This window comes from Urocitellus parryii, chromosome 11, assembly GCF_045843805.1.
Source record: "Urocitellus parryii isolate mUroPar1 chromosome 11, mUroPar1.hap1, whole genome shotgun sequence".
Taxonomy (NCBI): Eukaryota; Metazoa; Chordata; class Mammalia; order Rodentia; family Sciuridae; genus Urocitellus; species Urocitellus parryii.
Genome location: NC_135541.1, coordinates 30418681 through 30444099, shown reverse-complemented (window position 1 = coordinate 30444099; position 25419 = coordinate 30418681). Strand labels below are relative to the sequence as shown.

Below are 25419 nucleotides of genomic sequence, written 5' to 3'. Positions count from 1 at the left end.
CGGAAAGGTTCAGACCCAGAAAAGTTCAGGAATTGATAAGAGAAGCCCAGCTAAGATTCAGGTTGGATGTGAAAATCATAGCCTCTTGTGGCTATTTCTCAGGGCACAAAGGAAAAAAAATTTTTCATGAAACTATTTTCTTTTAATTTTTTTTAAGTTGTTGATGGACCATTATTTTATTTATTTATATGTGGGTGAGGAGCTGGTGCTGAGCTAGGGTGGGGTTGATAATTCTAGAGAGATGATAAAGCCTGGGGTAGGGGTGGGGTTATAGCTCAGTGATAGAGTGCTTGCCTCACATGTGTGAGGTACTGGGTTCAATCCTTAGCACCACATAAACAAATTTTAAAAAGGTATTATGTTCACTTACAACTAAAAATATTTAAAAAAAAAAAAGCCTGCGGAAGAGTAAGATATAAAACTATAAATGGAGCTGTGGCCAGTCTTGTTGTTTTAGCAGGCTGGCCAAAGAAATGAGGCTTAATCTTAGAGAGAAAATAATCAGATACAGAGGGGTAAAAGTGTCATGTGATCAATTTATCAGAACATTGCATTAATCTGCCTTAGGAGGCCTGGCTCAGCAATCTTACCTGACCCACTGACAGAGAAAGGGAGGAAATAATTGCAAACAAAAAACTACACGTACTTAGTACTGTCCCTGTTCTGACACTGGGACAACAAAGCTTACCATTCAATGCAATGTGCCCTAATCAAGTAAGGTGGGGTGCCCTCCCTGCCCAACACACCAGCTCCCTCACTTACGGCAACAGCCAGTCTGAAGCAATGCCAGTGTCTTTCCTCCAGGAGCTGCACATAGGTCAAGAACAATGTCCCCAGGCTGTAGACCAAGAGCCAGGACAGGCAGCAAGGAGGCAGCATCCATCAGGTAGTAGTCCATGACACCCAGACTGCCAAGCCTGGAAGAGAGACCACCTGATTGTCAAATTCCAAATTAGGACACCTACTGATCCTAATCCATGCCCTCAGGGGCCATTGAGCTCCATTCAGCAAAAAACTAATTTTTCAAACCTATACTCACTCATTTATCTACATCCAAAGCAATTCTTTTAAAACAGATCAATTCACTCTAATATACCCATGAGAGCCACCCTGGTATTCCTTTTTTTTTTTTTTTTTAAAGAGAGAGTGAGAGAGGAGAGAGAGAGAGAGAGAATTTTTTTTTAATATTCATTTTTTAGTTCTCGGCGGACACAACATCTTTGTTTGTATATGGTGCTGAGGATCGAACCCGGGCCGCACGCATGCCAGGCGAGCGCACTACCGCTTGAGCCACATCCCCAGCCTCCCACCCTGGTATTCCTTATTTTTTTTTTTTTTTTTAAAGAGAGAGTGAGAGAGGAGAGAGAGAGAGAGAATTTTTAATATTTATTTTTTAGTTCTCGGCGGACACAACATCTTTGTTGGTATGTGGTGCTGAGGATCGAACCCGGGCCGCACGCATGCCAGGCGAGCGCGCTACCGCTGAGCCACATCTCCAGCCCCCTGGTATTCCTTAAAAAAGCCATGCGTGCTCCCATCTCAGGCTTGTTTGTTTTTGGACATAACAGGGATTGAACTCAGAGACACTGGAACACTGAGCCACATTTCCAGCCCTATTTTGTATTTTATTTAGAGTCAGGGTCTCACTGAGTTGCTTAGTGCCTTGCTTTTGATGAGGTTGGCTTTGAACTTGTGAACCACCTGCCTCAGCCTCTGGGATTACAAGCATATGACACTGTATCAAGCCCATCCCAGGCTTTTGGAACTATTGTGCTTTCTGCCTATAAAACTTTTCCTTTAAATATCCCTGATGAGCTTCCTCACTTCTTTCAGGTCTGTCCTCAAAAGATACTCATCAATCCAGGCACTGTGGTGCATACTGGTAGACCCAGGTAACTTACTCAAGAGGCTGAGGCAGGATGATTCCAAGTTCAAGGTCAACCTTGGCAACTCAGTAAAGTCCTGTCCCAAAATAAAACATGATGATGATGTGGTAGAGTGCTTGCCTAGCATACAGAAGGCCCTGGTTTCAACGTCCAGTATCCTTCTACACACACACACACACACACACACACACACACAGTTACCTCATTAGAGACACTGGCATTCCTTTAATATTCTATCTAAAATAACAGTATTTTATTCCCATCATCATCTTTTTAAAAAATATTTTATTAGGTATTGGTGGACCTTTACTTATTTTTATGTGGTGCTGAGAATCGAACCCAGTGCCTTACACATGCTATGCAAGTGCTCTACCATTGAGCCACGACCCCAGCCCCTCCCATCATCTTCTGTGTCTTTAGTCTGCATTCTTTTTTTTTCTTTTTTAATACCTTTATTTATTTATTTTTACATAGTGTTAAGGATTGAACCCAGTGCCTCATACATGCTAGGCAAGTGTTCTGCCAGCCCTGCATTTTTTTCTTTAAAGTACTTATTTACTTTATATGTGTGTATTTCCTTTCTCTATCTCATCCTGGTAGATAGAACGTGATCTCCATGAAGGCAAGGGATTTTGTCTGCATTGTTCACTGTAATAGCTCTATTACCTCACTTCTCCCAAAGTGTCCTTCATGAATAGAAGCCTCTGGAATGGGTGCCAAGGACCTCATGAAACTTAAGAGACTACATAGTGCTTAAAGCCAAAGCTCAGAACTGACCTCAATTCCTGGCTCAACCTATCCTCCCTTACACAATGACTAAAATGTTCCTGAGCATAATTTTGATGAGAATACCATTAATAGTGAGGTATCATTTATGAATGCTATATCATAGGACACTATGCTAGATGCTTAATATGCATAATTTCATTTAATCCTCACCACGACCCAGTAACACAGGTAAAGCTTGATTCTAAAGTCAGACTGCCTGGATTTCAAACTTGGCCAAGTTGCTCATTAGTTGTATGACTTTCGGCAAATTACTCAACTTCTCTGTACCTTAGTTATTCCTATCTACAATAAAGTACCTGCCAGATAGGGTTATTATGAGAATTAAAGGAAGTAATATAAATTAAGAACTTAGAAGGGGGTACAGTGGCACATGCCTGTAATCCCAGCAACTCAAGAGGCTAAGGCAGGAGGATCTTGGCAACTTTGAAAAAAAAAAATTAGAACATTGGCTAGCACCTAATGAGCTAATGAGTTATAGTGTTATCTAGTAATACAGGAAGCCAAGGCTCAGTTATCCAAGATCACAGGTCTAATAAGTGGTGAAGTCAGAATCAAATCTAGGTTTGTCTGACTCCAAAGTCCATACTTATAATCACCATGCATCACTACCTGCGTTAGTAAGTCAAGGATTTGTCACTATAATCAAAATACCTAACAAGAACAATTAAAGGAGAAGTTTATTTTGGCTCATGATTTTAGAGATTTCATGGTGGGCCAACCTCCACTGCTCTGGGTCATCATAGCAAGGCAGAACATCATAGCCAAAGTGTGTGGTAGAGAAGCACTACTCTGTTAAGGAAGCCAGGAGACAGAGAGAAAGGGCACCATGGGGCAATGAACTCTTCCAAGGATCATCTCCAGTAACCCATTTTCACTTGCCATGCCCCCACCTGCTTATAGTTACCACTCAGTTACACCATTCAAATTAGGATGGACTGATTAGGTTATAGCCCTCATAAATCAATCATTTTACCTCTGAATTTCTGCATTAACACAGGAGCTTTTTGGGGACACCTCACATCCGAACCTATAATTCTACTTTTCATATGCTCAGAACCTTTTTTGGTGGTTCTCTAGAACAAATCTTAGCAATTTACAGCAACATGTGTTAAAGGGAATAAGGCCCAAAGCCATTCAGCTCTGGCAATCCCAACTATTGGCCAGCAACCCTGAGCTATCAGATAAATCCCTTTTCCTTATAATGTAAGCTGTAGACAGTAAAGGTTCTCCCACACACCCCTCCAGATATACTTTTCCAGTCTCACTGTTCACTCTTCTCAAGCATTCAGCCTTTTCTCAAGCCGTAACAAGGACAATTGCTAATTTATCTCTCTATTTCTACTCTTGACCACCTTCAATCTTTCAATGCTGCAGCCAGAGTAATATTTTAAAATTTCAAATCTGGTCATGTCATTCCCCAGGTTAAACTCTTTCAGAGTTTCCTCTTAGAGAAAAAGTCCAGAATTTCACATGGCCTTTAAAATCTTTATAATCTGCCTCCTGCCTGCTTCTATAGCCTCATATTTCACCTCTCACCCCAATGTTCAGGTCTTAGCTTAAATTTTACTTCCTTAGAAAACATTTGGTTAGATCTTCTAATTATAGGACCTAACAGGATTTTGGAGGGCAGTGGGGCAAGTCTAAGAATTTAACCCAATGGTGCTCTACCAGTTGTTTTATTTTGAAAAACAGTCTAAGTTAACCAGACTGGCCTCAAACTTGAAATCCTTCTGCCTCAGGCTTCCAAGTAGCTGTGCCCAGCTCAAACTGTTTGTTTTTGATACTGGGGATTAAACCTAGAGGCACTTTACCACTAGTTACATGCCTAGCCCATTTTTTATTTTTTGAGACAGGATCTTACTAAGTTGCTTAGGGCCTCACTAAACTGCTGAGATTGATCTTGAATTTGCAATCCTCCTGCCTCAGCCTCTCAAGTCACTGAGAATATAGGCATGTCCCACCACACTTGGCATAAAGAGATTTTTTAAAAAAGATTTTAATATTCAATTTTTTTAAAGAGAGAGAGAGATTTTTTTTAATATTTATTTTTTAGTTTTTGGCGGCTACAACATCTTTGTTTGTATGTGGTGCTGAGGATTGAACCCGGGCCGCGCGCACGCCAGGAAAGCACGCTACCGCTTGAGCCACATCCCCAGCCCATAAAGAGATTTTTAATAGTTGTCTTCCTTGCCATACCGGAAGCTCCCTGATGGTTTGTGTACTAGTAACCAAGGCACTTAAATGCCTGGCATTTGGTAGAAAATAAATATTTATTGAATGAATCAATCAATCATTCAAAGATCAATTTCCACATCCTATTACACTGAGCTCTCCTTTTCTCCTTTTCTCAACACAATTCAGCACTTGATTCTGGAGTCTTTTCTCATTCAACTTCATATATATGAGTAATGGATCAAGAGACTGTAAATTTTTTTTCTTTTTCCAGGTCTATCACTAACTTGTGCCCTTAGGCAGAGTCCATTTCTTAGGAAAATCCACTTCCTCTTTGGTATCTAAGATTATTTGTCCTACTTACTTTGAAAGGTGGCTGTGAGGGCAAAATCAGCTGTGAATAACAAGCTTTTTAACTGGACAGGGTGCAGTGAATGCTCAGGTAAGAGGTGGTTGTTTCCTATAGAAGGCAGTGGAGCAGGTTACCTGGGTCTACATACTAACCTTATCAAAGAAGCTAAACCAAGTAAGTAATTTAACTTCTCTGCTCCTCAGTTTCCTCAAATGTAAAAGAGGAGTAATAATTTACCTATTTCATCAAGATGTTGACAGAACAAAACGGAATAACATTATGAATAGCAATTAGCACACCAGAAAATTAGCAATATTATGATCCTTATCACAGAGGGCAGAAGTTGTGGAACCTCTGGTAGGGCAGTCCCAGTCATGGCTCCAGATCCTACCTGGCAGAAGGGAAGCAGCTGACATCTCCTCTGGCAAAAGTGAAGCATCGAAGATTTGGACTGCAGTCTGGGGACAGGGTTGCAGAGTGGCCACTCTCAGGCTCCAATTCCCAGCAGGAGATGGCATCACTCACAAAGTCCCTGGCACTCAGCTGCTCCAGCTTAGCACTCACATGGTCCCAAGCAGCAAAATTATTGACAAGTGCACCATACTTCTGTTCTGAGAGAAGACTGACACGAATCGATGGCCAAAGATCCCCAAACTGCACACTGTAGGTCATGTCAAAATTCTGCAGAGCAAGCTGGCTGGCAGGGAATTTGGGCTCTGTTGCTGCCTAAAAGAGAAAGGGCAGTCTTCCCAGTCTTGCCACTATTCCCTACTGTCTGACCCCACCAGTATCTCAGAGCTCAGGGGCAAACTTTGATCCAGTTAGTATCCACTCCCACCTCTGCATTCTGCCTCTGCCTAACAAAGAAGTATGAGAGAGAAAAATGGTAAGGAATTGGCCTTTCTACCTTAGGTCTATGAAAGGAAGCAAAGGAATCTCTAGCTCTCACCATGTGTCGGTCTTTTTGTTTGTTTCTGGGGATTGAACCCAAGGGTCCTTAACCACTGATCCAAACTTCTACTGGCTCTGTTCAAGAGTCCTCTCTTGAATGACCATTCTCTTAAATTCCTCTTACTCCAGACTGGCCCCCATCTCCACCTGCAGTGGTGGGGATTGAACTCAGGGCATTGAGCATGCTATGCAAGTACTCTAATGTTGAGCTTCACCCCAGCCTAAGACCCACCTGGGTTCAAGCTCCAGTGCCATAAAATAATAAAAATTAAAAAATAAAACTTATGAAGTTATTTTTGGAATTTTCCACTTAAGATCTTCAGACCATGGTAGCCTGTGGTTACCTGAAATTATGGAAAGCAAAACCATGGATTAAGGGGCACTACAGTATTTATTTCTGAAATAAACTATGGTGGTACTGGGAAGGCTTTGGGTTTAAAATCAAGACACTTTTCCTCTAAACAGCCCTTCTACTTTCTAAAGTCTGTTATGTCTACTAGCTTACCTGAATATAACAATAGTAGCCCTATGGAGAATACAAAAAACAAAAAACAACTTTCCACAACTGATGAAGAGATGACAGTAACTTACCAAAGATTATGCAGTGTCTGGAACCATAATGCTCTGAACCATAGTGTTGAGGGTAACTTGGGGAGAGTTCCCAGACTCTAAGAAGGGTGGGATAAGGAGAGTTCACAGAACCTTGATATGTGAATCAAGACAGAGACTTCTAGGATGACTGCTATGGGGACAGCAGTGAGGGACATAAGTCAGATTTGAAGAAAATAAAGGAAGATTAAAAGGCAAATGAAGACTTCAGATGAGGAGTCCACAAATTGGTCCTGGTTGCTGCAGATGGAATACTTGTTATGGCTGGTAGTCAGTCTTGTTACCAGTCTTCTGACTTGGCCCTTACGTTTTGTTAGTGCGGGGACTCTTGCTTCGACCTTTCTTCTGACGGGGACTCTTGTTCCGACCCTGACCTTTCTTCTTGTTTTGGGGACTCTTGCTCTTGCCCTGACTTTTACCATTACGGGGACTCTTGCTTTTTTTCCGACTTCGACCATGGTCGGAACTCTTGCTCTGGTCCTGACTGCTGTCAACCTGGGGACTCTCAGTCTCGTCCTCTACTTTACTTTGACCCCGGCTCTGATTTCTGTTATCTTGCGGACTCTGGCTCCGACTTCTGCTATGGTACGGACTCGAGCTCTGGCTCCCACTCTCACTATGCTTTGGACTCTTGATATTACTTTTTTTTTTGGAGACAGTCCTGTTGTTGCTCTCATTAACATGACTTTCACTGGTAACAATGGATGAACTACAGCTGGGATCATTGCTACAGATAGAGTTCTTGGGTGAAGGCAAAGGACAGCTGTAGGGGATCTGGAGTGGCACTCTGGAGGGGCCTTGAGAGGCCACAGAATAGTTATGAAGGCCACAGGGGATAGTATCAGGATAGGGCCGAGCTCGGGGGATAATGGGTAAAGACTGGGGGTCAAAGGGTGTTCTCAGAGGGATAAAAGAATAGATATGGGTAGAACAAGGAGGCGCCACAGGCTTGCAGTGGAGTACAGGTGGACCCCTGGGAGTGCCATAGGTGCCACAGGGAGGAACTGTAGAGCGATTGAGGGAACCAGGAAGTTGGCAGGGATGGGAGGTGGTGGGAACCACAGAGTATAGGTGGGTATTGCAGGGGGGAACTAAGGGAGGTCGATGGGGATTGCTCTTAGGATAACTATTGGGTATGACAGGATCACAAGGAAGGCAACGGGGAAGGGAAGTAGGGGCAATAGTTTTGACACTTCCAGGGCACATAGCAGGTAAGGCAGTTCCTGGGGGAAGTTCTTTGGGGCAAGAATTTAAAGGAGTTGTGACAGATGGCTCCACACGAGGACCAGAGAAGCAGGAGGGAGGCAGAGGAGAGGTGCCAGCCTCTGAGGGCTTGGGATGGCCAGAAGCGTGCTGGGGAGTGTTAACTAGGGAGTGACATTTGTGGAGAATATGCTGCTGTCTTAAATCTGAGAATTTGGGGGACTTCATTTGTGGGGAAACTGGGGTAGGGAGAGGAGGTTCATTATAGCTTCTGCGGGGGGCTGACTGGAGTGGAGCTATAAACTGGTTGCCCAAGTGGGAAGAATAGCACAGGCCAGAACAGGGACACTGGGGAAGAGACGATTCTGGAGGACAGGGGGGACCAGAAATCACAGTGCCTGGGGTTACAAAGAGGTAAGAGCTCTGGTCAGTCTCCCAGGAGAGAAGGGGATCAAAGCAAGGCTTCCCGGAAACCTGAGACTGAGGAGAACAAGGAGAACCCTTACTCTCAGGAGATAGGTGTATGGCACAGTAAGCGGTCCCAGGGACGGATATGTGGGCCTCTGGGGGAAGATGAAAAGAGCCCTCCTCAGGTGAGTTAGGAGAGCCAGACATGCCTGCCTGAGAAGAAAGTTGGCAGCCACAATTTTTCCCAATGGACTGGTCAAGCTGTGGTTTGGGTTCACAAGAATCTGGAAGCTTAAGGTGGCCCTGATAAAGGCTGCCAGTAGCTGGGGAAGATGCTGGGGAAAGAGGAGGGTCATTATAACTTCTCCCTGAGGACCAGTGAGAAAGGAGAGGGGAAGTCATGGTCCCAATTTCCAAAACCTTATGAGAAATGATTGGAGAAAATATAGGTCTAGTTTCCATGGGCCGGTGAACAAGGGGAGATGAAATTATGAGGCTAGTTCCTGGGGGCCTATGAGTAAGAGGAGGTGAAATTATGGGACAAGTTCCCTGGGAACCCTGAATAAAGGGAGGTGAAATCAAGGGGCCAGTTTCTAAGCAAACATGAGTGAGTTGAGGAGAGGTCACCGGGCTGGTTCCTGGGGCCTGATGAGTGACAGGAGAGGTCACCTGACCGCAGCAACAGTGGTAAGGTTGCTGCTCAAAGTAAGGACTTGGAGGACAAGGATGCTGCTTTCTTGGGGAATTGATCCAGCTGCAAACCGTGCTCCGCTGACGGACAGAGGGTGACTCCGGAAAGCCGAACCGGTCAAAACATGGGTTTGTAGGAGATGAACTAGAGTGTCTGGGCCCGTGGCAGTACGGCCTTCCAACGTGTGGGGAAGAACAGGGTTCAAAAGAACATCTCTCCTGTGGGGGTGGGGAGGGAGGTGGTGGGGGCGGGGAAGAGATCCGAGGAGGTAAGCTGGGGGACATGCCGGTGAAGCAAGAGCAAGGGTCTTTGGGGGGAGGGGGGTTTTTGCACCTTTTGCCTGCATTTGGGGAAGGACCCACAGTTTGGTTATGGTGGTCGCTGTAACCTGTTTTGGACGCCTGAGGCAGCTCGAGGGTGAGGAGGGGGCTCAATCTTTTCCCGCAGGGCAACGGACACCCAGGAGGGGGAGGGAAATCGTTAGTACGTTTTTCGAAGGGTGAGGTCAACCCGGTTGAAAGTTCAAGAAGGAAAGGAGAATTAGAAGTCATGGGGGGAGGGGGGAGAAAAAAGGGAGGAAAGGGTGAGGGATGGGGGAGAGGAAGGGAAGAGGAAGGGAAGAGGAGGGGGTAGTGAGGGCCAAGGGAAAGGTAAGCACAGGAGAGAAAAGATGGTGACATAACGGAAAGAATGAGGGCGGAGATGATGACGTAACTTAGAGAGGCGGAGTCGGGACACTACTACGTTAACAGGAAAAAGAGTCGAAGATTTGTGACGAATAAAAGGCAGACAGGGCGAGTGACGTAACAGACGTGAGGCGGTGACGCTCCCTGAAGGGCGGAGAGAAAGCGGCCGAGGGGTTCTAATGGGACTAACATATCGAATTCACCTGAGGCGTCTGAGAAATGCAGAAGCTGAAAAGCTTCCCCGCTGAGACCCCGCCCAGACCTTACCCACTTCTTCTTATGTCGGAGTCTTCGCGGGACCGGCGCGAAGTTCGCATGCTTCAGCAGCTCCCGGACGCCCCTCAGTATTGGCGCAGCCATATCAGCGTGCGTCGCCTTGTAAATCCGACCGGAACTGCAGCTACCGTTCCTTGGGTTCCGGGGAAATGATGTACGCTACTTTGACCGGTAGGAGAAGGAAAGGGGGAGGGAATTGACTCTCTCCCAGGGCTCCGCCCACCTCTAAATGGCAAGTCAAATCGCGCTAGGCCAGAGGCGTACTAGAAAAGAGCAACTTGGCACTCGTAATGTTGGCTCCGCCTAGATCCTTGGAGCAGTGCTAAAGACTCCGAAAAGGCTCTTAACCCATTTAGAGGATTAGAGAGAACCGGGAGTTGGTGATTGAGTTTTGAAGTTAGGAGGAAAAAAAGGCGCAGGAAGGAATTGGGCGCTGTGGCGACGCCAGTAATCGCAGCGACTTGGGAGCCTGAGACAGGAGGAGCGCAAATTTGAGGCAAGCCCAGCAATTTATCAAGGCCCTACGCAATTCAGCGCGACCTGTCTCAAAATAAAATAAAGGACTGGGCATATAGCTCAGTAATTAAGTGCTCCTGAGTTCAATCCGCTATACCAATAAATAAAGGGCCGTGGTTGTGGCTCTGTGTTAGTATGCCTAGGATGACGGAAGCCCTGAGTTCATATCCCCAGTAGCAGAAGAAAAAAGACTGGGGATGTAACTTAGTGGTAGAGAGCTTGCCTAGCGTTCGTGAGACACTGACTAGGTTGATCTCTAATACAGCCAAAATAATATTTGATGGGGTATGGTGGCACACATCTGTAGTCCCAGCAACTTGGGAGGCTGAGGCCAGAAGATCGCTTAAACCCATACAATTTCTAGACCAGATTCATCTTTAAAAAAATCATATATGTTAATATCACTAATGATCACAAAAATGATTAAATGTTAGGAAGTTTTTAAAAATATTTATTTTTTTAGTATTTAGGTGGGTACAATATCTTTATTTTTTGTTTTTATGTGGTGTTGGGAATCGAACCCAGCGCCCCGCGCATGCCAGGCTAGCGCGCTACCTCTTGAGCCACATCCCCAGCCCCTTCTTAGTGTAGTTTTGAAATTAGTTCAGGACATATTATTTTCATATATTAAATTCTCACATCTGAGTTTATGAAGGATATTTGTCTGCAGTTTTTTCTCCTAGTAATATCTTTGATTTTGTCATCACAGTAATGTCAGCTTTATAAAATGAATTTAGGAAGTGTCCCAACTTCAGAAAGAATTTGCATATGATTGGCATTATTTCTTCCTTAAAAGATGGATAGAATTCAGTAGTAGAGCCATCTGGGCCTGAAGTTAGATGTTTGCTTTTTTGTTATTATTTTTGTTGTTTTTCTTTAGGGGGACGATGAGATATGAAGAAATGGAAATTTTTTTAATTATTTAGTTTCTTCAGTTGATACAGGGCAGTGGTTCTCAAACTGAAGTGATTTTGACTTTCCCTCAGAGAACATATGATCATACCTGATGACATTTTGGGTTGTTAAAACTCGTGCTTCTGGCATCTAGCATCTAACAACACTGCTAAACACTCTACAACACACCAGACAGCCCTGCCCACAACAAAGAATAATCCAACCCACATTGTCAAATGTGCTTAGGTTGAGAATAGTGCTTTTTAAAGTTTTGATTCTTGCTGGGCAGGGTGGTACACGCCTATAATCCCAGCAGCTCAGGAGGGTGAGGTAGGAGGATTGAAAGTTCAAAGCCAGCCTCAGCAATTTAACAAGGCCTTAAGTAATTTAAGAGACCCTGTCTCAAAATAAAACATTAAAAGGCCCGGAGATGTGGCCCAGTGGTTAAGCACCCCTGGGTTCAGTCCCTGATACCAAAATAAATAAATAACTCTTTGTGGGGAGGGGGGATGGGGTGGGGGCAGTGTAGGGGGTGGGCAGGTAGTAGGGATTGAACCCAGGGGCTCTTTACTATTGAGCTATATCCCTAACCCCCCCCCCTTTTTTTTTTTAAAGACCAGGGTCTCATTCTTGGGGACTTGCTTGCTAAATTGCTGAATCTGGCCTTGAACTTGCTATCTTCAGTTTCCCAAACCACTGGGATTACAGGTAGGCAATACCACACCCAGCAAAATATTCTTATTATTCTTGCACCAGTTTTGACATTTTGAATTGAGTGTGTGTGCTGCTGGAGATCAAACTCAGAGCCTTGCACATTCCAGACAAGTGCTCTACCACTAGGCTATACCTCCAGCCCATGACCTGCAATTTAAAACATGACAGGTGCAGTGGCACATGCTTGTAATCCCAGGATGAGGCAGAAGGACCCCAAGTTCAAGGTCAGCCTTGGCAATTTACTGAGATCATGTCTCAAAATTTAAAAAATATTTTAAAAGGGCCTAGTGATGGCCAAGAGTAGTGCACAGGCCTGTAATCCCAGCAGCTCAGGAGGCTGAGACAGGAGGATCACGAGTATGAAGCCAGCCTCAGCATAAGTGAGGTGCTAAGCAACTCAGACCATCTTTAAATAAAACAAAATAGGACTGGGGATGTGGCTCAGTGGTTGAGTGCCTGAGTTCAAGCTCTGTACTGCCCCCGCCAAAAAAAGGGATAGTGATCTATATCACACCCCTAGGTTCAATCTCCAGTGTCACAAAATAATAAAAATAAAAAAGTAAAACTTATGAATTTATTTCTGGAATTTCCATTTAAGATCTACAGACCATGGTTGACTGTGGTTACCTGAAATTATAGAAAGCAAAACTGTGGATAAGGGAGAACTACTGTACTTATTTCCAGAGACTGTATGGCCCACAAAGCCAACTTATTTGCTTTCTGGAGAAAAATATCACTGACTTCTAAGTTTATATAGGATATCATTACTGATATTGATAACTAGTGTATTATTCTTCCCCCCCCCTTTTTTTTTTTTTGCTACCAGGGATTGAACCCAGGGGCACTGAGTCATATCTTCAGTCATTTTTATTTCTTTTCTTCTTCTTTTTTTTAAAAATAATATATCTTTTAAAAAAATCTTTTTGTTTATTTTTATGTGGTGCTGGGGATTGAACCCAGGGGCTGGGCAAGTGCTTTACCACTGAGTTATCTCACCAGCCCACATTTTTATTTCTTATTTTGAGACGGTCCTGCCAAGTTGCTTAGGGCCTTGCTAAATTGCTAGGGCTGGTTTTGAACTTGCACTCCTCCTGTCACTGGGATTACAGGCATGTGCCAGTGCACCCATGGCTGCTTTTATCTTTATAATTTCTTTCTTTTTTTCTTTTCTTTTACAATACTGGGGATTGAACCCATGGTTTTGCACAGGTGAGGCAAGCACTGTAACATTGAACCACACTCCTAGTCCTATAATTTCTTTTTTTTTTTTTTACTTTATTATTATTTTTTTTTTACTTTTATTTCTGTGTTAGTTTTTGTTTGTTTGGGGGAAGAGTTCTTTTCTTTGGTACTGGGGATTGAACACAGGGCCTCCTGCATGCCAGGCAAGGCATCTACCACTAAATCTTTATTTATTTTATTTATTATTTAGAGATAGGGTCTCACTAAGTTGCTGAGGCTGGCCTCCATCTTCTGATCCTCCTGTCTTAGCCTCCCATATTGAAGAATTGACTGACCTGTAGACAACATGCCCAACCATGTTAGCTGTTTGGGTTTTTTTTTTTTTTTAATATTTTTTTTTAGTTGTAGATGGACACAATATTTTTATTTTATTTATTTTTATGTGGTGCTGAGGATCAAAGCCAAGTGTCTTACATATGCCACGCAAGTATTCTACCACTGAGTTACAACCCCAGCCCCTGTTTTTTTTTATTTTTATTTTTAAAAAAAGATGGGGGGGGGCTGGAGTTGTGGCTCAGAGGTATAGCAGTCACCTAGCACAATGGAGGCCATGGGTTCAATCTTTAGCACCACATAAAAATAAAAGTATTTTTTTCAAAAAAAAAAAGATAACCCAGAAGATTAAAAATAAATAAATAAAATAAGATCCAGCTGGGTATGGTGGCACATACCTATAATCCCAGCAACCCAGGAGGCTGAGAGAGGATCTCGGGTTCAAAGCTAGCCTCAGCAATTTAGCAGTGCCCTTATGCAACTTAGCAAGATCCTGTCTCAAAATAAAAAAATAAAAATAAAAAGGGCTGGGGATATGGCTTAGTGGTTAAACACCCCTGGGTTCAATCCCTGGTACCAAAAATAAATAATAAGATCTAATATCTATTATGTTTACCCATATATTTGCTATTTCTGAGACCGTATATTCCTTCATATAAATAAGTTTCCATTTGGTATCTTAAGTCTCTTTTTTCTGCAAAACTTCATTTTTTAAAAATATTTTTTAGTTGTCAATGTATCTTTATTTTAGTTATTTATATGTGGTGCTGAGAATTGAACCCAGTGCCTCACACATTCTAGGCAAGCGCTCTGCCACTGAGCTACATCCCCAGCCCCTGCAAAACTTCTTTTAACATTTTTTCTTTTTGCTCAGTACTGGGGATTACTCCCAGAGTGGCACCACCACTGAGCTACATCCCCACCCCTTTTTATTTTCTATTTTGAGTTGGGTATCACTAAATTACTGAGGCTGGCTTCGAACTTGCATTGCCATCCTCCTGCCTCTGCCTCCTGAGCTGCTGGAATTACAGGTGTGCACCACCACACCTGGCCTCCCTAGCCCTTTTTAATTTTTATTTTGAGGTAGGAGCTCACTAAGTTGTCTAGGCTGGCTTCAGCTTCCTGAGATATTGGGATTACAGGTGTACACCATTGTGCCTGTGAGAGTTTTTTAATTTGTAATAATTAAAACTTTAACATACTCACTGCCATCCAATATTCAGTTGTCCCCAAACTGTCCTTAAAAACAAAAGGATTCAGTTCAGATTCACTTGCATTATCATTTTATCTCTTTGAATCTAAAAGTTCTTCAGTTTTTTCTTGACCTTCAAAACCTTGACAAAAGTTAAGAATTATTTTGTAAAATGCCCAATTTTGTAGAATGACCTTTGTCAGCTTTTATGTAAGCTATTCGCCAGGTTTCTCCAGTTTACTTTCTCCTTTTATAATTCATTAGTATCCCCTTCCACACCAAAACTTACAACCAATTTAATTATTTGCATAATTATGGATTAATGGACTTTTCTTCAACAGGTTATAATCCAGTAATCTTTGTATATTTGATGCTCATACTGTCTAGATTTGGCTAATGGTTTCTGTGTACCTTTAACAGACCCCTCCTTATTCCAGCACTTCCTTCTTCCTGGAACAAAATATTCATTTGTACTTTCCTTGTCTCAGTCCTGGAATCACCTGTTCACCCATTCTTCCAAAAAGCCTTGGTTCCTTTTATTGGAGAATGAAGCCCTTTTTGAGGACAGAGCTAAGGAATATGTATATATTCCCTACATATACTCGATATTAGCATCTGTATTTATTCACTAAATAAATCTATTATTTTTAGTTCCTATCAATACCACAGGGTTTTGTCCCTTTCCATGTTTGTAACTCCATTTTTTTATTGCTAGCTCCCATTATCCTTCCGATGTATATAACCAATCTTACACTGCCAGCACAATTAACCCAGGTGCCTTTTCTCATCTGATTGGATGCCAGTAACCCTCCTCCTATAATCTCTTTACTCTCCTTGTTAAGTGCTAGGGATTGAATCCAAGGGTGTTCTACCACTGAGCTACGTCTCCAGCCCTTTTTATTTTTTTGAAACAGGGTCTTACTAAGTTGCCCAGGCTAGCCTTGAACTTGCAATCCTATTTCAGCTTTCCAAATAGCTGGATTATGGGAATGTGGTACTACAGCCAACTGAAAAAGATTTTTTTTTTTTCTTTAAAGTAACCTTGTGGGGCTGGGGTTGTGGCTCAGGGGTAGAGCAATTGTCTAGCATGTGTGAGCACTGGGTTTAATTCTCAGCACCACATATAAATAAAAACCAGGTGGCAGTGTCGCCCACAACTCAGGAGGCTGAAGGAAGAGGATTACAAGTTCAAAGCTAGCCTCAGCAACTCACCAAGGCCCTAAGCAACTTAATGAAACCCTCTTTTAAAATAAAAAAAGAAAAGGGCTAGGGATGTGGCTCATGGCTGAGCACCCCTGAGTTCTATCCCCAGTACCAAAAAACAAAAAGCTCTCAAAAGATCTGAGATAAGAGAAACTTTTGTATGAACAAGAATTTTAATATTGAGTAATTACTATTTGTGACAATGATATATAAAAAAAGTATCACTAAGAGATACATGGCAGGTGATGGGTACATGGGGGTTGATTATTCTCTTTGTAATTAAAATTTAAAAAAAAAAAATTCTGCAGGTGTGGCGGTGCACACCTGTACTCTCAGCACCATGGGTGGCTGAGGCAGGAGGATTACAAGTTCAAAGCTAGCCTTAGCAACTTAGCAAGGCTCTAAGCAACTCAGCAAGACCTGTTTCTAAATAAAATATATAGAGGCTGGGATTGTGGCTCAGCGGTAGAGTGCTCGCCTAGCACGGACAGGACCCAGGTTCGATCCTCAGCACCACATAAAAAAATAAAATAAAGGCATTGTGTTGTGTCCATCTACACCTAAAAAATAAATATAAAAAAATAATAAATAAAATATATAAAAGGGTTGGTGATGTGGCTTAGTGGTTAACCGCCCCTGGTTCAATCTCCAGAAAAAAAAAAAAAAATCTAAATTAGGGAGGTAGCTTGCTAGCAGAGCACTTGTCTAGCATGTAAAAAGCACTGAGTTTAAAAGCCTAGCACTGAAAGAAAAAGAAAAAAAAAATAAGTATTTCTGCACTGGGGAAAAAATAAACACTAAATTTTGAAAAAAGGACATGAGGCAGGTCTGCAGATCATAGGATTTTTATTAAAATGCAATCAATTATACAGATGCTACTTGCCTAAAGCCAAAATCCATGAGGTTCACATGAACTTACGGTTATACAAATTAGAAAACAAATGCATGTTCAAAACCACAAGGAAATATCCTGATGCCCCGTGATGAAGGCTGCAGTGATTGAGAGTGCACATTTATTTCAAGCTATTGAACAGTTTGTGGGCCACCTAGATGGAAAGAACAGAAAGTTATCAGTTGGCAGTTTTAATGTCATGGCTTGCAAGGAAGGTCCTTCATCACCTGGAATAGTCCTGACTCCTTTCTCATCATTCCCTTTATATAACTGAGATAATGAACTCCCTTCAGTTGCCTCAGTTGATCCCTTCTATCTGGAATCCTCCCATTTTTTTTCATCTTTATTCTTTAGAACTGGCATGTCATTTCCTGCAAGGACCTAAATAAAGCCCCTAACACCACACAAATCTGCCCCTCCTGCCTTCCTCACAGAAACTCATACTTCCTATTCCAATGATAACATTTACTTATTAATTCAACAAAGATTTATAGAACACCTACTCTATGATAGGTATTGTTCTAAGTGCTAAGTTATAACTTAACAAAACACCATGTCTCTGTTGTTTACAGAACATAGAGTAATGAGGGAATATAATGAGCACATAAATAAGGCAGCTTCTGATAGTGGTAAATGTTACAAGGAAAATAAAATGGGGGAAGGGTGTGAGGTGAAACAGTTTGAAAGGGGGGGGGTGTGTCATCAGTGAATACCATTCTGAGGTTATAATCATTCCTAGATTTATCTATGTTGTAGCATGTTCAGTACTTCATTTTTTAAAAAAACTGTGGTAAAAATACACATTTACTATTTTCATGGTTTTATAAATGCATTCCTCTGGCATTAAGTACAGGTACACTGTTCTGCAACCCATGAGCTCCATAACCTTTAAATTTTCCCAAACTGGAATTCTACTCATTAAACATAATTCTACATTTTCCCTCCTCACAGATCTTGTCTACCACCCTTTATTTTCTGTCTCTGTGAATGTGATACCTTAGATACCACAGTGGAATGATAAAATCTTTTTTTTTTTTTTTTTTTTTTTTTTTGTGCTAGGCATTGAACCCAGGGGCACTTAACCACCCAAGCCACATCCCCTTTTTGAAAATATTTTGCGACAGGGTCTCGCTCAATTGCTTAGGGCCTTGCTAAGTTGCTGAGACTGGGTGTTTTTTTTTTTTTTTTTTTTTCAGTTTTAGGTGGACACAATATTATTTATATTTATGTGGTGCAGAGGATTGAACCTAGTGCCTCATGCATTCTAGATGAAAAATCTACCACTGAGCCACAACCCCAGCCCCCAAAGGCTGGGTTTGAACTCGAAATCTTCCTGCCTCAGCATCCGAAGTTGCTGGGATTACAGGCATGCACTGCTGCACCTGGCTAAAATATTTGTTTTTTATGATACAATTATTTCATTTGCCATAATGTCTTCAAAGTTCAGGCATATTGTAGCATGTGTCAGTTTCCTTTTTTTAAGAGGAATTGCCAGACTGGCTACAAAATTTACATTGCCACCAGCAGTGTATTAGGTTTCTCATTTCTCCACATCTTCTCCAATGCTTGTTACCTGGTATGTTGATTTTTTTGTTTTGTTCTATTTTTGCAGTGGTAGGGATTAAACCCAGGGCTTTGTACATGCTAAATGAGTGCTCTACCATTGAGCTATATACCCCTCGCCCTCTGATTTGCATTTCCCTAAAGGCTAATGATGTTAATCATCTTTTTTATTTTTTGCTGCTAGGGATTTAACCCAGGGCATCTAACATGCTAAGCAATATACCTCTGAGCTGTACCACAGGCCATGTCGAACATCTTTTCATATACCTACTGACCACCCAGTCAGTTTTGGTGTGTGTGGGGGAGGGTGGGGTACTGTGGATTGAACTCAGGGGCACTCAACATGAGCCCTATTTTGTATTTTATTTAGAGACAGGGTCTCACGGAGTTGCTTAGTGCCTCGTTTTTGCTAAGGCTGGCTTTGAACTCGTGATCCTCCTATCTCAGCCTTCCGAGCCACTGGAGTTACAGGCAGGCACCACCGTGCCCGGCCCAGTCAGTTTTAATAGAAGCAACCATATCAAACTGCTTACATGAAATTTACTTAAAATACCTTTCTGTATAAGAAAGAGTCAAGCCCAAATCTGCTTTTAAAATAAATAAATAAATGACCAACTACTATGTACTGTTATGTACAAGACACATTGAAGGATATAAATTAACAGACTGTTACTTTAGGGTACAAAATAGCCAGTTGCAATGGCACACCCTGTAATCCCAGGGACTCAGGAGGCTGAGGTAGGAGGATTCAAAGTTTGTGGCCAGCCCTAGTAACTTAGTGAGACACTGACTCAAAAAGGGGGGGGGGCGGGTAAAAAGAACTGGGGGGGGCTGGGGTTGTGGCTCAGCAGTAGAGTGCTTGCCTACCACAGGCCCTGGGTTCCATGCAAGGCCCTGGCTTCCATCCTCAGTACCACTCAAAAATAAATAAAATAAAGGTATTGTGTCCAACTACAACTAAAAAATAAATATTAAAAAAAAGAAAGAGGGCTGGGTTTGTGGCTTACATGTGTGAGGCACCAGGTTTGATTCTCAGCACCACATATGAATAAATGAATAAAATAAGGTCCATCAACAACTAAAAAATATTAAAAAAAAAAAAAAAAGAATTGGGGATGTAGTTCAGTCGTATAGTGCCCCTGCATTCAATTCCCAGTATCAAAAAATACAAATAAAAATAAAGGACTAAGGATATGGTTAATTTTGATTGCCCCAGGTTCAATCCCACCTACCAAAAAGGGAAAAAAGTACAAAAATCAATGGGCATGGTGGTACACGCCTATAAGCTTAGCTACTTAGAAGGTTAAGGCAGGAGGACCCAAGTTCAAGGCCAACCTAGGCAACTTAGTGAGATCCTATCTTAAAAAATGAAAAGGGCTACAGTTATAGTTCAGTGGTAAAGCACCCTTAGATTCAGTCCCCAGTAATGGGGGGGGGGCACAAAATCAGAACTGCAGGTATAATTCAGTAGTAGAACACTTGCCTAAGCAGGCAAAGGCCCTGGGTTTGATCCCCAATACTACAAAACAAAACAACAACAAAAAACAAAACCCAGCTTTCTTACTATGTAGCAGTACACATTAATATATCAATTTTTAATTAATTAATTAGTTAACATATATATGGTGCTGAGGATCGAACCCAAGGCCTCACATATGCCAGGCAAGTGCTCTACCACTAAGTCACAACTCCAGCCCCATCTTTTTTTTTTTTCCGAGTCTCAGCTTCTATTTGTAAAATGGCATAATGATAACTATCTCCAGTAAAGTGGTAATGATTTAGGTAAGATTATATAAAATGCTTGGCATTGTACTTGACATACTGCTATCTGGGAAGACTGTCAGCACCAAATGTCCCTGACTATTGTAAGCTTTCTATTTCCTGACTTCAAACTGACTTACACAGTGGTCCCTTGCATGCAAGAAGTCAAAGAGCTCCTCTGTGCAATCCTCTTCTGTCTGTGATCGGGAGGATACACGCTCATCACAGAGCTCTAGGCGCTCCCGGGCCTTTATACATTTCTCCAGCTGCTCGCATTGCTCTCTCACTGTTGTTAGGGGATCCTGAAAGACAGAGAGAGAGAGAGAGAGAGAGAGAGAGAGAACAAAATGGAGGATATAGGAGAGATACACCAAACACACATGCTTTGCTAATATAACCACCAAACCAAGGTGCTGCCTCTGAATTACCGTGCAGAAGGCCAGCAGGCAGAGCCACACTGCTGCCAGAAAGGGCAAAATGGGGTCTCCCATTCAATTCTGATGCTAAGTAGTAGGGAAAAGTTTCACATTCCTGCCTTCCAAGGTTGTCAGTATGCACTGAAAGCCTCAGTCCTATCTGAAAAACAAGGTGGTAAAGGAAACCTGGCCAAACTTGAAGTAGCTCTATTGGAGGCTTTACTCATTAACACAGCATTTTAGTGTAAGTTATGTCTAAAATTTCAATTTCCCTTGCCTGAGAACCAGGCCTATTCCACCCCAGCTACCCAGCTAGAAAGACCATGCTAACACAGAGAACCATTCAGAAAAGTTCCTTCCAGAGTTCCTTATTAAACCACACATAGCTTCCTAGTGTGACCAAAGAAGCCCCAAGACCAAATTTACACACACACTCCCAAACACTCCATTACAAAGTAGTGTTAAAGCTTTATTCCACCCTGTTATTCAAGGTGTCAAGTAAAGATTCTTTAAAAATATCCTCAGTTTTTCATAAAGCTCAAATTTCTTGCTTTTATGAGATGGGTCCAAACCTGAGACAGCTCTTACCACTAATTCCTCCTCTTCCTCTTCTTCCTACAAAAGGAAAACAAAATTAATGTTAGTCGCAATTTTATGACATACATTTTCCCAATCATATTGATGTTATAATTACTGAGAATAGATATATTAATCATGGTTTTTTAAAATTTTCTGTATTTTACAAAATTTTGACTTTTTAGGAATCTTGCTAATCTGAGAGCTAATCCTGCCTTCCCAAGGCTAGTTAATTAGAGGAGCATACACCTTGCCTAGAAACACATCTTTCATTCATATGCAACCTAATCAATCCAAAGCCTATATAGTAAACATCTTCCTTTATGTAAGTCTCATACACAAAGTTCCCCTTTCTTAGATCACCTTAAGGCCAAACACAGGGTCAGCCCCCTAGGCCAGAGCTCTCCAAAATTATTCAAACTATCCAATCCCAAACTTGATCAAGCTTGCCTCCACTGCCTCACCCATTCCTTCCACAATACAACGCTCTGAGACATACTTTTCCTATGATTCCTTCTTCTGCTTACTTCCCTATGTAACACCCCCACACACACACACTGTGTGCGGCATTCCCGCTTCTCAGGAACTATAATAAACTCTTTCAAAGGCAGTTGTTTTGCAGGCTGTGGTGGCAATGAACAATGACAGATAAAATAGAAAATGCAAGATGTGATCATTATTATTATATGTGTCAGGCACTATGATGTCTGGCAGTGAGCAAAGAATGTTGAATCACAAACCTGTAGTCCCTGCTACTTAGGAGGCTGAAAGAGAATCCCAAATTTGGGGCCTGCCAAGAAAACACACACACACACACACACACACACACACACACACACACACTCTCTCTCTCTCACACACACACACACACAAAAAAGATGGAAGGTGGAGCACTGGAAATGTAACTCAGACCAAGAATGCTCCAGGGTTTAATACTAGTATACACTCCCACATAAAAAAGGCAGTTGTCTTCATGCCTGTCACCTTACTATACCTGATTAAAACAAATCTCAAGAATATTTCAAGACACAGTCTTACTTTCATTACCAAAAACCTAAGTGTGCATGACAGTCTACAGTTTATAAAGCACCTTCATGTCTGTTATGATTTGATTAATTACAACAATCCCTTAAGTAATTCCAGTTTAGAGATCACATACAATAATTAGACATTTTATGATATAGACTCAAGCTGTCAGATGTTTATAATGGGACCTACAGAACTTTTAAGTCCAGAACTGCTAGAAATAGCTAACTTTAGTCCTTACTTTCCAAACCAAATTAGAAGGAAAGCCAATTTTTTCTGGGCTTTGAACTTGAATTTGAAATATGACAATGCTGGGGCTGGGGATGTGGCTCAAGCGGTAGCGCGCCCGTCTAGCATGTGCGCGGCCCGGGTTCAATCCTCAGCACCACATACAAACAAAGATGTTGTGTCCGCCGAAAACTAAAAAATAAATGTTAAAATTCTCTCTCTCTCTCTCCTCACTCTCTCTTTAAAAAAAAAAAAAGAAAGAAAGAAAGAAATATGACAATGCTCAAACCTAAAACTTCTGCAACCAAAATTTAACCAAAGATGATTTTATGGTCAGTGCTTTTTGGCTTGTGGATCCATATAAGTGCACTAAAGGTCTACATAACTCTACTTGTTAGCTTGGAAATATCAGGCCCTACCTATTCTGATTCAAGCACACAACTTTAAATTTTTAGGTTAGGTTAGTAGCAAGTTGCCCACAGTAGCATCAGCATAGGTCTAAATCTGCTGCAGAGTCAAGTGTGATCAGTATCTCAAGGACTTGTCAGAAATAAGATATTTGGCGGGGTCTGGTGGCAAATGCCTGTACTCCCAGCAGTTCAGGAGTCCGAGGCAGGAGAATCAAAGTTCAAAGCTAGCCTTAGCAACTTAGAGAGCCCCTAAGCAACTTAGACTGTCTCAAAATAAAGAAGAGCTGGGGACGTGGCTTAGTGGTTAAACAGCCCTGGGTTCAATTCCTAGCACCAGAAAAAAAAAAAAAAAAAAAAAAGATATTTGCCTCGCATGCAGGTGTTTATATTTAGGGGAAAGGAAAAAAAAAAAAATATATATATATATATACACACATACACATATATATATTATGTATAAAGAACAGGATCAACAACCATTATGTTTTCAAAATAATACAATCTCCTCTACTATTAGAAGGGATCAAAGCTCACAAAGCTGCAAGTAAAGGGTAAGCTGATTCAACTTTTAAGCAGGTACTTGGTCTCACATTGTCAAGTTTTTCATACGGGACTGGGGTTGTGGCTCAGTGGTAGAGTGCTCGACTAGCATGTGTGAGACACTGGGTTCGATCCTCAGCACCACATACAAATAAAATAAAGGTATATGTGTCCACCTACAACTAAAAAATAAATATTTTTTAAAAAAGTTTTTCATAAATGTGAAGATGTTATATAGGATGTAAATTCTGCTTCTTTTGGGGGGGGCAGGGGGTGTTACTGGAGATTGAATTCAGGGGCACTCATCCTCTGAGCCATGTCTCCAGCCCTATTTTGTATTTTATTTAGAGACAGGGTCTCACTACCCTAAGTTGCTTAGCACCTCACCATTGCTGAGTCTGGTTTTGAACTCCTGATCCTCCTGTCTTAGCTTCCCCAGCAGCTGGGATTACAGGCATGCACCACCACACCCAGCTCTGCTTTTTTTTTTTTTTTTTTTAAACAAATACTTTTAGTTATAGATGGACACAATACCTTTATTTTTATGTGGTGCTGAGGATCAAACCCAGTGCCTCACATGAACTAGGCAAGTGCTCTACCACTGAGCAACAATTCCAGCCCCCAAATTCTGCTTTTTCATTAAACATTGTTTCTTTCTCTCTCTTTTCTTCTTTTTTTTGGGGGGGATAGGGGCGGGGTACCATGGATTGAACTCAGGGCCACTCAACAACTGAGCACACCCCACCCTTATTTTGTCTGTTGATGTTAGATTGAACCCAGGGGTGCTCTACCACTCAGGCATGCCCCCAGCTCCCTTCCTATTATCTCTTTTAGTTTAAGTTGCTGAGGCTGGCCTGGAATTTAGGATTCTCCTGCTTCAGACTCCCAAGCTGCTGGGATTACAAGTGTGTGCCACCACATTTTGTTATCTGTGTGTCCTTGGGCATACTTCTCTATGCTTTTTTTTTTTTTAATATTTACTTTTTAGTTTTAGGCGGATACAATATCTTTATTTTTTTGTGGCGCTGAGGATGAACCCAGTGCCTAGAGCATGCTAGGCGAGCGCTCTACCACTGAGCTACAACCCCAGCCCCCCTCTCTCCATGCTTTTTATCTCTTCTGTAAAAATAGCAATAATAATAGTACTTAATACCTCATAAGAATATTATATTGATTGAATGTATTAGTACACACAAAGCCCTGGAATAGTAAGCAGTCAAATATTGATATTAATGATGTCGTCACCACTCAGTCTGGAAAAGAGCTCCCTCTTCCACCACAGAATTATACTGCAAGTTCCTATACTGTCCCCCCAAAATACAACTCCCTCGCCCCAAAGAAAAGAACCACTTTTTCACAGAAACTAATGCAAGGCCATATTCCCGGAACCTCCACAGATGTGGTGTAGGGACTCCTGATCAGAGATGGGGTAAAGACTAGCGTCGGTCCGTTTGGTCCACAAACCTTTAAAATACTCGACTAGCTGAAAACACGAACTAGGGAAGTTTAGTCGCTCTTGTTAATCCTTCACCACATTCACAGAACCGGGAAGCCGGGACCCAGAGGGACTAGTCCGCCACCTCTCCAAAAGTCACTCCACAAATATACGGAGGAAGGGTATTTGGAATCAGCTCTCCAGGCCCTACAAATCACAGAGGGCTAACTCCGATTAAAAGGGCCCGGGCTTTTTTGTGTTTTAGCGGGCTAGGTCCTTGGCCTCAGGGCAGTGAAAAGGGTCGAGTGGATCGCCTTGCCTGACCTCTTTGGGATCTCCGGATCCAGTCAGCATCTTTCGCTCGTCCTCCAGGCCCATGTCCGGCTACAGATTCAACACCACCAGCAGCAACAGCGGCACCCACTCCACTTCAGGATCAAGAAGGACTCGTAAGGGTCACTCAGCGGATATCCGGCGATCTGGCCGGAAGTGCGGCATACTATTCGTAGACGTGA

General features: G+C 42.2%; 2 protein-coding genes across 4 annotated transcripts in view; both read right to left on the bottom strand.

Moving 5' to 3' along the window:
• Nsun4 (NOP2/Sun RNA methyltransferase 4) overlaps nt 1–10150 on the bottom strand; it is a 28902-nt gene extending 18752 nt beyond the window's left edge. Inside the window, exons 1-3 of the mRNA XM_077791218.1 lie at nt 10015–10150; nt 5591–5925; nt 763–917 (exon numbers count right to left, since the gene is read on the bottom strand). Coding sequence (XP_077647344.1) covers nt 763–917; nt 5591–5925; nt 10015–10107 — 583 coding nt within the window. The 5' untranslated portion in view covers nt 10108–10150. The remainder of the gene's footprint in view (nt 1–762; nt 918–5590; nt 5926–10014) is intronic.
• A 6736-nt stretch (nt 10151–16886) lies between these two features.
• Nucleotides 16887–25375, bottom strand: Uqcrh (ubiquinol-cytochrome c reductase hinge protein). Of its 3 annotated transcripts, none has more exons than XM_026397700.2 (4): nt 25229–25370; nt 21278–21304; nt 20414–20575; nt 16887–17103 (listed from the first exon to the last, which is right to left on the bottom strand). In XM_026397700.2, the coding sequence occupies exons 1-4, from the start codon at nt 25280–25282 to the stop codon at nt 17071–17073; spliced, it is 276 nt and encodes a 91-aa protein (XP_026253485.1). In that variant the 5' UTR covers nt 25283–25370; the 3' UTR covers nt 16887–17070. The 3 variants fall into 3 exon arrangements, with proteins under 3 accessions (XP_026253485.1, XP_077647794.1, XP_077647793.1); XM_077791667.1 differs by lacking the exon at nt 16887–17103 and adding an exon at nt 20702–20849 and having other exon boundaries at nt 20415–20575; nt 25229–25375; XM_077791668.1 differs by lacking the exons at nt 21278–21304; nt 25229–25370 and adding an exon at nt 20702–20847.
• Nucleotides 25376–25419: the final 44 nt, after the last annotated feature.

Coding starts and splice junctions, on each gene's coding strand:
- Uqcrh (XM_077791667.1), bottom strand. CDS start 25,282: ATGGGCCTGGAGGACGAGCGAAAGATGCTGACTGGATCCGGAGATCCC. Junction 20,850..21,277: donor AGGAAGAGGAGGAATTAGTG/GTAAGAGCTGTC, acceptor CTTGTTTTTCAG/ATAGGACTGAGGCTTTCAGT. Junction 20,576..20,701: donor GCCTGCTGGCCTTCTGCACG/GTAATTCAGAGG, acceptor TCTGTCTTTCAG/GATCCCCTAACAACAGTGAG.